The 11,618-nt window shown below is 46.0% G+C and overlaps 1 protein-coding gene across 1 annotated transcript; it reads right to left on the reverse strand.

Annotated features, from left to right (window-relative positions):
• Window positions 1-8,712: 8,712 nt before the first annotated feature.
• Window positions 8,713-11,148, reverse strand: GPR6 (G protein-coupled receptor 6). Its single transcript, XM_077902624.1, has 2 exons — window positions 10,881-11,148; window positions 8,713-10,359 (listed from the first exon to the last, which is right to left on the reverse strand). The coding sequence occupies exon 2, from the start codon at window positions 10,337-10,339 to the stop codon at window positions 9,251-9,253; it is 1,089 nt and encodes a 362-aa protein (XP_077758750.1). The 5' UTR covers window positions 10,340-10,359; window positions 10,881-11,148; the 3' UTR covers window positions 8,713-9,250.
• Between the last annotated feature and the right edge of the window lie 470 nt (window positions 11,149-11,618).

The raw sequence follows: 11,618 nt of genomic DNA on the forward strand, positions 1-11,618 counted from the left end.
GAGAGAAATAGAGAGACAGCGCAAGTGTGAGGGAAGAGGGAAGAGAGAAAATCCCAAGCTGACTTGGCACTGAGGGTGGAGCTCAATCCCACGACCCTGGGATCACAAGCTGAGCTGAAACCAAGAGTCGGACGCTCAATCGGCTGTGCCACCCAGGCGCCCCTAAAGATCAGTATTTTAAAACAAATATTCAGATCTTAATTTCAGTTCACTGGAAAAAGATGGGCGTAATATTGATTTGGATTGCTGTTTTGGAGATAAATCTTAACTATGTGTCAAAAATGTTATATAAATATTGTATGTGGTATTCATATTATTTTCAGAGCAGCAGCTAAAGATATTGAAATGACAAGTTTTGAGATATATAGATTACTGAAAACAGCATAGAAAAATATGAAAGAGGGAAACGAGAAAAAATGCACTTAAGGCTATAAAATCTAAACTATGTGAAATTCAGCATTCATAAAGTCTGCTTAATAACAACCTCACGAACGGTCATAACAACAGCAGCCAAGGCATTTATAATGCTCCCATGTGCCAGGCACTATTCAACCTTTATATATTAACTCATTTAATCCTTACAACGACCCTGGAAGGCAGTTATTATTATCACTACCCACTGTACAGGAGAGCATTTGCCTAAGGTCTCACAGCTAGTTAGAAGTCAGGAGACTGCATTGTAAGAGACAGTTCTCCGCTTCCCATTTTCTTTCCCATTCCCACCCTTAAATGGCAGGTGTGCTACTCCAACTGGTCCATCTAGTAAATGGCCGACTGCATATTTTCTTCCTTCTGGCTGGAGTAGTAGAGACAGTGGTGCTCCTTGTCTGGAGGCTTGGCCAGTTCCTTTTGCCTCTCCTCCCAGGCAACCAGGTCCAGGCTACCTAGAGATTGGCCTTTCTCTCTCTCTCCCTCTCTCTCATTCTGATTCTCCTCTCCTTGGGGCTGCAAGTTTGATGTTGGTTTGTTTTGCTTTGTAACCATTAATGTCAAAATTTGAGACCTGGAATTTGAGTATTGAGGGCTTAAATTGGGCAAAGCAAGTCAATCTTTAGGAGGAGCCTCTTTAGGCCTGCCTGGCTTCAGGACAAAGGACAGTTTGTATGACACAACCCAGCCTCCCAGGATGCTCTACATTTAGGGGGTATGCCAAAGCCAGAGCTCACAGTCACAGCCAACTTTCTCCCTCCTTTCCTCCAAAAGCTATTGATTTTGACTTCATATTGTCCCGCACTATTTCCCTGAGGTGCTTAATAAAGTTGTGGGTGAAATTCAGATATTTCTGGATCCTCTGACCACTATCATTAAATGCACTCTTACCCTCAATTTGCATATCCACAAAATTCCAACAGCATGAGTTTAGGATTGTTTCTGTTTTCCGAGAAGGATTTGTGCTAAACCTTCATAATTCTCTCCTCCTGTGTAACCAGGGGCAAAGTCCAATTGAGTTAGAACATCAGTCTCCTCTCTGGCACAGCACTTCCTTGATGCTCACCTCAAGTCTTGACTGTTTTCACACTGTGTTCTGCTAACTGCACTAAACAGCCCTCATATATAAATTTTATTAAAGGACCACAAATTTCTGTCTTAAATAATATTTGAAAATTTGGGTTTCATTCTTGAGAATCTCTTCTCTGTCTGCAACTTGGTGGTCAGTTTGGAATGGCAAACATAATGTATTTGTTCTCGAAGCCATGAATGGTAAAATATTCTTGCATTTGTCCATTTCTGATTGGCCTTTCTTTCTGAGCACTCAACAGTGTTACATTTCCCTACACCCTTGTAATTAGGTGGCCCTACCTGACTTGCTCTGCCCAGTGGGTTGTGAGTAGAAGTGTAATTTATGCACCAAAGCATTTCATTGCTGGCGTGATACTTTCCGGTGTTCCCTTCACTTGTCCCAGTGAATGTGGAGAAGGCCTCATGTTGCAGGAATACAGCCAGAAGAGGAATGGTTCTCTTGCTGTACAGGGAACAGCTGCCTTGGGAAGTCATCCAGGTAGTGCAGTTAACATTGTACAAGTGAGAATTTTTCTGTGTGTTAAGTCACTATGATTTGGGGCTGTTTTATTACTATTGCATAACATAGCCTATTCTGACTAATACACCATGTCATATTGAAACTTTGCACTTTATTTTCATATAGTACTATTTTTAATTAGCTGTTATTTTACTGTAATTCTTTCTCTGAACTTTTTTTTATTACAACTTTATTGAGGTTGTAACTGACATTTGGTGAGCTGTACATATTTAAAGTACACAATTTGATGAGCTCTGACATATGTGTACACCCAGGAAAACATCATCACAATTTGGATAATGAACTTATCCATCACTTCAAGAAGTTTCCTTGTGCCCCACTGTGATCCTTGTCTGTCTCTCTTATCTCTACTCCCCCAATCCCAAACCAGACCTGCTTTCTGTCACTATACATTTTCAAGAATTTTATATAAATGGAATTTGCAATCAATATATACTTTTTTTGGTCTATCTTCTTTTGCTCAGCTCATATTGTTTGGATTCTGACATGTTGTTGCATGTAATAATAGTACTTTTCTTTTAATTCCTGGTTATACCATTGTATGATTATACCACAACTTGTTTACTCATTTATCTTTTGAAAGACATTTGAGCTCTTCCCAGTTTTGGCTATTACAGGTAAAACTGCTGTTAACACAAATGTGCAAGTTTTTATATGGACATATGCTTTATTTCTCTTGGAAAACACTTAAGGGTGGAGTGGCTGTGTTGTATGGTTGGTATAGGTTTAGCTTTTTAAGAAACTACTGTAGTATTTCCCAAAGTACTGTACCCCTTTACATTCTCACCATCCATATGGTATGGTCTGACCTTTAATTTTGATTAAATGATCATGCTATCTCAAGTTCACAGCTTTGTTCCCAATGTTGTTAACTCAGGTTCTTGATACTTCTTGCAATAGTGTCTTAACTGGCACTCCTCCTTCAGATAAATTGAGGTTGTCAGGTAGGAACTCTGTGCACTTCCTCCCACCACTTACAAACTTAGCTCTATTAGTACCAATCATTCCCACCTTGCCTCCTGTCAGAGTAGCAGAGCTGTGTCTCCACCTCCTCCTGACTAAGCCCCTCTCTCCCTGTGACACCCTGCCATGGACCCCATTCTTCTCTGAAGACTCACCCTGTCAGCGATCTTTCTCCTCTCTGCTGTAATCTGCTTTTTTAAATTCTATGGTACTCGCCTCTCACTCTAATAATATATTCAATTTTTGCCTATCTTTAAGAAACAAAACAAAGGCGATCTTGTGACACCTTTTTGTCCTCTAGATACTACCGTGTCTCTCTTCTTTCATTCCAAGTTAAATTTATCGGGTAAAAATAGAGAAATTTCCATTTCCTCCTCAGGTCACTGCAATCTAGCTTTCATCCTGCTCTCCACGAAGCTGCTCTCCCATAGGCTCCCATGACCAACATGTCCCTAAATCTAACATGTTCTAAATCCTCTCTTACTTAACTTCTGGGCAGACTTTATGTTATTTGGTCACTACCTTCTTTTTTTACTTTTAAGATTTTATTTATTTATTCATAAGAGACACAGAGTGAGAGGCAGAGACACAGGCAGAGGGAGAAGCAGGCTCCCTGTGGGGAGCCCGATGCAGGACTTGATCCTAGGACCTGGGGGATCACACCTTGAGCCAAAGGCAGATGCTCAACCACTGAGCCACTCAGGCATCCTTGGTTACTACCTTCTTAAAACATTTTTCCTCTTGGCTTTCCAAGGGTCTCCCCTGGATGCTCCTCCTTCGTCTCCTGTTTTCTTTTGCTTTCGTGCATTGTACTTCCATATATTATTGTGCCCAGAGCATGACCTTAGCCTCTCCTCATTGCTTCCCATGGCTTTACTTCTACCTCAATTTAAGATTGGTAATTACCAAAATGATGTCTCCAGCCCCACCATCTTTGTGAGGTTCAAAGTCACTAGCTTCCTGTGACTATCCCACAGATCCTGAAATGTAATATGTAGAAACTTGATTCACCATCGTCTTCCTCAAATCTGCCTCTCCCCATATGTTCCCATCTCAGTGAATCCACTCAGTTGAATATCCTTGACTCCTAAACTTTTCCTTGATCCCACAATCATTCACTTAGTTGGACACACTTAACTTCTTTGAGATCTCTCAAGCTCATCTCCTTTCCCCCTACCCTTTTTGCCCTTCTTAGCTGAGGCTCACTGTTCACCGGGGTTGCTGCAACCAGACTCCAAAGTGGTCTTTTGGCTTCTAGTCTTTCCCACCTGCAATCCATTTCCAATGCTTCTCTTTGTGATCTTGCTCCTGCCTTCCTCTCCAGACTTACCTCCTGCTACTTTCTCTCTAAGCTCTTAATCTTATATACTCCAGCCATACTGAATGGCCTACATTTCTCTAAATGGGCCTCACTTTTGTGCTTCACATTGTCCCCTTGGTCTGAAAAGCCCTTCTTTAATGTCCTTTGCCTTGCAAATTTCTTTTGCTCTTCTGGACTTGGTTCAGTATTGCCATCCTAGTGGAGTCTTCCATACAATTTCTCTAACCTTCGTATGGGATCCTTATCACTCTGTATTTACTTTTATTATTGTACCTTTTTAAATCAGTGCTGCTCTCAGAGCTGTAACTGTTGCCTTAGATGACAAGGGAGACTTTGCAGATGTAATTAAGTTAAGGATTTTGAGATGGGGAGGTTATCTTGGATTACCTGGGCAGGCCCTAAATGTAATCATAAGTTTCCTTATAAGGGAGAAGTTTGACTACAGAAGATGGCAACATGACTATTTAGGAAAAATATACACTGAATATGGAGAAAGGAGAAAGGGGCCACCAGCTAAGGAATGCCGTTGTAAAAGATGGAAAAGGTAAGGAAACAGATTTTCCCCCTAGAACCTCCAGAGGAAGTTCAGCTCTGCTGATACCTTGATTTCAGCCCAATGAAATTTATTTCAGACTTCTGATCTCCATAACAATAAAAGAATAAAAATGTGTATTTTTAAATACTTTATTTGTTCATTTGAGAGAGAAAGAGATAGAGCAAGAGCGGGGGGTGGGGCAGGGGGAGAGGTAGAGGGAGAAGCAGATTCCCCACTGTGCACAGAGTGTGATGAGGGTGGTTCCAGAACCCTGAGATCATGACCGGAGCTCAAGGCAGATGCTTAACCAACTAAGCCACCCAGGTTCCTATAACTGTGTATTGTTTTAAGCTACCAAGTTTGTGTTCATTTGTTAATAGCAGCAATAGAAAACTGATATCCTGGGCCATGCAGGGCCCTTCATGCGTGTTCTAGGACTCTTCCAGCTGTGCTCCTTCTCTTGGGGTGAAAAGTCTATGTCCTCACTTCTAGACCAGGCACCAGGTATCCAGGACCCCCAAATTCTTTCCTCAAGAAATTCTTACTCAAGGCCTATTTCCAGGCCTCAATACTTCTTTCTCCAAGTTTGTCCCTTTGAGACAGACTGCTGGTAGTCTCATGCCTAAATCTGAAGGGTAGTCAAGGGAGCACCTGTTTGTGGGGATGAGCCACAGTGTAGACAGTAGAATAAAGGGCACTAGAATGGAAACCAGGAGACCAGAGGAAGGCTTCTACAATAATTCAGGCAAGAGATGATAGTGGTGGAAGTGGTGAGAAATGGGTGGATCCTAGCCATTTTGAAAGTAAAGTATATTTTAAAAGTAAAGACAGCAGGCTTTGCTGATACATTGAATAGGCGGTATGAGAGAAAGAGAAGGGTGAGTATGATTCTAAGACTTCTGGCCTCAACAGCTGGAGAGACAACATTGCCATTAACCTAGATAGTAAAGAAGGGAATAAGAACAGGTTCTTGGCTAAAGATTAATTATTATTATTAATATTATTATTATTTAATTATTGGCCCTATTTTATTTGTTTTATTTTATTTTTATTTTTAAGATTTTATTTATTCAGTGAGACACAGAGAGAGAGGCAGAGATTTTATTTATTTATTCAGTGAGACACAGGAGAGAGGCAGAGACATAGGCAGTGGAACTCGATCCCAGGACCCCAGGATCACAACCTGAGCCAAAGGCAAACGCTCAACTGCTGAGCCACCCAGGTGTCCCAAATGTATGAAGTTTTTGACACTCATTACTTAGCAAAGTGGGTAAGCAATTGGATGTTTAAGTGAATCTTGCCTTTCTTTTTTCTTTTCTTTTCTTTTCTTTTTTTTTTTTTTCTTTTTTTAGAATCTTGCCTTTCTTAAAGACTATGCTTCTGGGAACTGGCATAGGGCCTTGAAATAGTAGATTCTTAATATTTGATAAGTCAGATGAATATGTGACATTCCTCCATAGAAGTGTTTCAAGACCTATTCACAATTTTATATCCCCACATAATCAAGTTGGTTAATATGAAGCCTATTGACAGTACACAGCTTGGCCAACTGCGTAAGCCAGGATATTAACAACCTGATTGTTTAGTATCTTCTTGTTCTTGGCTCTCTCAAACATTTTGATTAGGGCTAGGGCTGAAGTTGAATATTAATACCAAATGGATTGAAGTCAGTTCCACGGTCCCTGTCTTATTATCCTAGTGTGGAACTTTCTTAATTCACTGATTGCAAGGAATTTTTGTCTATAATTATAAAATGTATAATAATATTGACTTCTTTGTTCCATCTCTGAAATTATATTGTTTTCTCTACCATATATTTGGAAATGTTTACAACCAGAGCTTTTGTTATTTCAGTCTGCTTGAACGCATTCTGGATACTAATAGAGCCTGAAAGTGTCTCATGATGCTGAATAGTCTATGAAGGTTAGTTCTTTAGAAAATGTTAATTTGATGAATGAGCAATAATGCTGAGCTTCCTGGCTCTAAATTTACAGACACTATAAAACCATTTGTCTATAAAACATGATATATTTCATAGTGTTAAAAAGGTCATACCTCTGTTGCAAGATGTTGGGGACTAGGTTGCTCATGTACATTCTCTTATATCTTCTATAGTCAAGCTGTTTTTTCCCCTGCACTCTCCTGAAGTTTCTTTTGTCAAGTTCGCCAATGATATGGACATTAAAAAATATCTATCGCCATTGATTTTAATTCTCATTTTACTTATCTTTTCAGCAGCATTTGAACAGTTGAGTACTTCATCCTTAAACACTTTTCCTTTATTTTGGATCTTTGTGCTCTCTTGGCATAATGGTTAATTTTATGTCAACTTGACTAAACCACACAATGCATAGCCATTTGGTCAAGTCTTATTTCTTAGTTGTTTCTGGATGAAATTAACATTTAATGGTAGAATGAATAAGCAGATTGCCTTCCTTAATGTAGGTGGTCCTCATCCAATCGATTGAAGGCCAGAAAAGAATAAAAGGGCTACATAAAAGGGAATTACTCTTGCCTGAGTATCTTGAGCTGGGACACTGGTCTTTTCCTGCATTTGGTCTCAAACTAAAACATCAATTCTTCTTGGGTCTTGAGCCTATGGGCTCTCCTGGTTCTCAGGCCTTTGGAGACAGACTGGAACAATACCATCATCAGCTTTCTGACTACAGATATTGGGACTTCTCAATCTCCAAAACTGCATGAGCCAACTCTTTTTTTTTTTTTTTAAGATTTTATTTTTTCATCACACACACATACACACACACACACACACACACAGAGGCAGAGACACAGGCAGAGGGAGAGGCAGGCTCCATGTAGGGAGCCCAATATAGGACTTGACCCCAGGACTCCAGTATCACACCCTAAGCCGAAGGCAGATGCTTAACCGCTGAGCCACCTAGGCATCCCATGAGCCAAATCTTTATAATAAATCTCTCTCTGTGTTTGTGTTTATTTGCTTGTAGGCCATCTCCACCACCAGAATGTAGCTCTACAAGCACAGAAACTTATTGTCTATTTTGTTCACTTCTGTATTCCCAGCCCTGGAATTGTGTCTAGCAAACAGTAGGCACTCGATAAATTTTTGTGGACTCTAGGAAAAAGGTTTGCTTGTGGTATTTCCCTAAGGCCTAAGACATGTGCTTGTGGGCAGATTTCTTCGTAGATGCCCAGAGTATGTCCATATATGTTAGCTTATTTATCCTCACATCATCCTGTAAGAAGGGGAGGAGGGGAACCATTTAACTGTGACTCATATCTATTGGTGGAATCGGAATGTTTAGTCCCTGGGAGTCTTAACACTCTGTTTTGAAGATACAAGCACCTCAGAAGGGGCTGCTGGGTATACCTTTGCTTACCTCATGAGCACAATGTATCTTGGAATCCTGTCTTTATTTTATAAGGCTGTGAATTTTGCTGCAAGAACTGGGCAGCAAAGATATGCTCAGTCAATATGAATTTTAAACATTTCAAATTCTTTCCAGACCGGAAAAGCTACAACTAAAAGTTGTGGTTTCAGAATTCATAAGTGCGCATGTAGGAAGAGGAAGGAATAGTTTCAGGCATCCCCTGGAGTTTATCTTCCAAACCTGGAAACCAGGGAGTAGATGAATTTGCACAGATCACATCAATAACCTTTTAGCGTCCTATGAATATCGTTACGTGACTGTCTGACTTCCTCTCAGCCCCCATTCCAAATCTGTAGTAGGTATTTCAGTGACAGTTTATGAACAATGTGCAAATGCGTATGCATTTTAATTTTTTTTTTAGATTTCATAGGAGGGAGACGATACATCATAAATTTTTAAGTAAACGTACTAATCTTCCAGCTCTTAAATAGTAATCCAGTAGTCACATGGCCAAAATTACATTTTTATTATGTTTATTTGTGTACAAAATATGTAGTAATTTACCGATGCATGTGCAGCAAAATATTCTATCACATACAACAAAAATACACCTTTTTTACTCTTCTTCTTCTCCTGCCCCTGAAAATGGCAACACTGTTTTGGCAGTTCAGCAGCTAAAAATAAAGTGCTATAATTAAGCAGTATTGGGATGTCTTCACTTGACAAATGTGATGTACGAGTTGAGTGCACAACCACACCTTTGCTAGTTTTCTCACAGAACAGGAAATCCCACATCCTGAACAGCTCCAGAAGATACAAATATTTGTATATATATGTACACATGTATACACTGTATATGTAAAGTGCCAATGAGCCTCTTTTTTTGTGAGTTTGGTGTATTTATGTTTAGTCTCTCTCTCTCTCTTTCCGAAGTCGGGATCGCAGCCCTGGGATCTCAGGGTTCATCAGCAGGCACCGAGCAGCTCACGAGCGGCTGGCTGGTTGTGGGTGTGGTGTCGGCGAGGGGACGGAGGGGGCCTTCAGACCTCGCTGGGGGACCTAGAACGGAAGGGCACTTTGGACTGGAAACAGCCACAGAACAGGAGCCACAGGGCACGCTGGATCTCCTGGTTGCGGAAGGCATAGATGATAGGGTTGATCATGGAGTTGTAGGTGGCGGGCAGCAGGGTGGCGTAGGTGTAGACTGCCGGGTCCTCGCGGCTGCCCACCACGCAGTAGATGGCGAAGGGCAGCCAGCTGGCGCCGAACGTGCCCAGCACCACGGCCAGGGTCCCCACCCCCTTTCTGGTGGCCGCCAGGTGCGGCGGCGCCAGGCAGTGCTGCTGCAGCGCGATCTGGTGCGCGTGGCGCCAGACCACCTGGCAGATGCGCACGTACAGGTGCAGCATGACGCCGAAGACCGCGAAGAACGCGGCGGACAGCAGCGCCACGTGGCTGCGCGTCAGCGGGCGCACCACGCTGCAGGTGGCGCGCTCCGCCAGGCAGTTCCAGCCCAGCACGGGCAGCAGCCCGAGGCCCAGGGACACGGTCCAGGTGGCGGCGAGCAGCAGGTGCACGCCCAGCAGGGTCCGGCGCGAGTAGTAGGTGAGCGCGTTGTAGAGAGACAGGTAGCGGTCCACCGTGATGGCCAGCAGGCTGCTGACCGAGGCGGCGAAGGAGGCCACGAGGAAGCCCACGGTGAGCAGGCTCACGGTCTCGGAGGGCACCACGTACTGGAACACGAAGTGCAGGATGAGGCCGCAGCCCGCCAGCAGGTCCGCGGTGGCCAGGCTGCCCACCAGCACGAACATGGGCGTGCGCAGCGCCGGCGTGGACGCGATTAGCGCCACCACCAGCGCGTTTTCGCCTGCGATCACGGTCCCCGACACGCACAGGAGCACGTCCCAAGGGTTCACCGCCGACAGCAGCAGCCCCGGCGGCCCGGCCGGCAGCTGAGAAGACAGCTCCAGGGACGCGTTAGCCGCGCCGCCGCCCCCCAGCGCCGCCGCAGCCGGGGGCCCCCAGTCGCCGCCGTCCCGCGCCCCTGCCGCCGTGGCCGCCGCCGCCGCCCCCTCGGCCGTCACCGCCACCACCTGGGACTCGTTGAGCGAGGAGGCGCTCGCGTTCATCGCGGCCTGCCGCTGCCACCCTGCGTGGAGAAGAGGAGAGCCGAGCGTCAGGTGTGGGGTTCCAGCCGCCGGGCACTTCCCGGGGCGTAGGTGCCCGGCTCCTATTGCCCACCGCCCCCCCCACCCCCGGACCCCAAGGCAGAGCGAGGAAGGGCCTCAAGTCAGTAAATACCTGTTGAGTGACTGAGCGAGCGTATGCGTGCAATGCACACGAATGTCCGCACAGACAGATCTGAGTGTTTGCACAGATGCTCGCCTGCACTCAGGTCAGTCCCGCGAGGGTGCCTGGAGTTGCGCACGCACCCGTGCGCCCCGAGCTCGGGTCCCGCCTGGGGCCTCCCGACCCGGGCGCTGTCGCTGTCCGCGGTGCTGAAAGCGAAGTTTCTGAGGCCCCGGAGGTCCCCGGGAAAGGGGGGCTTGGGAAGGGGGTGCAGCCGGGCGTGGCCCCGTTTCTCCGGCTGGAGGGACTCATGCATGGCCACGCTTCACCCCTTCCCCCGTCCACACCCTCAAAGTTGGTCTCGGGAGCCGGGCTGCTCACCTGGGGAGTCAGGGCTCCTGGAAGTCGCTGACCATGGGCGCTGGGCCGGGGCGCCGGGCTGCGCTCCCCGCGCGGACTGAGCCTCCGCCTGCGGGGCGGCGGGGCCCGCGCGGAGCAGAGCGCGGGGCGCCTGTGGCTGTGCGGGCGCCGCCGAGAGCGAGAGGCGCAGCCGGAGGCAGAAAAGGCGGCTGCGAGCAGCGCGCCCGCTGGAGAGGGATGGGCAGGGCGCGGTGACGTCAGGCTCCCCGCTCCCGGGTGCGAGGCTGCACTCGCTGGGCCCCGCGCGCATCACTAACCCCGCGGCCCCGTCTCTCCTCCCCCGAAGCACGGCTCAGGGGGGCCGAGGAGGGAGGAGAAGCCGGAGCGGCCGCCTCCAATGCAGAGCGTCCAGGAATGGGACGAGGGAAGGAGGAGAGGGAGAGGGGAATGAAGTCCTGGAGGAGGGGGAGCTCCTGGGGAGGGGGGCGGTGCAGGTGTGAGCTGCCCCGCGGGGCCCCGAGAGCATCAAGGCCAAGTCCGCCCCTGGAGCAGCGGACGGTTCGGCGGGGAGGCCTGACCACAGACCCGCTACCTTTAAAAAATTGAACACCAATAAAAAATAAATTTATAAAAAAAATTAAAAAAAATTAAACCATACAGTACTGTGTTGGGGACAGGAATGAACGGACTAGGGGAAAATGAGATTTTTGAGAGGTTGTTTGTGGCACAGGGTGTCAGTTGGGTACAGCCAGAGAAGAA

This window comes from Canis aureus, chromosome 7, assembly GCF_053574225.1.
Source record: "Canis aureus isolate CA01 chromosome 7, VMU_Caureus_v.1.0, whole genome shotgun sequence".
Taxonomy (NCBI): domain Eukaryota; kingdom Metazoa; phylum Chordata; class Mammalia; order Carnivora; family Canidae; genus Canis; species Canis aureus.

Bases quoted from the DNA above. Each gene is read 5' to 3' on its own strand.
- GPR6 (XM_077902624.1), bottom strand. From the start codon at position 10,339: ATGAACGCGAGCGCCTCCTCGCTCAACGAGTCCCAGGTGGTGGCGGTG.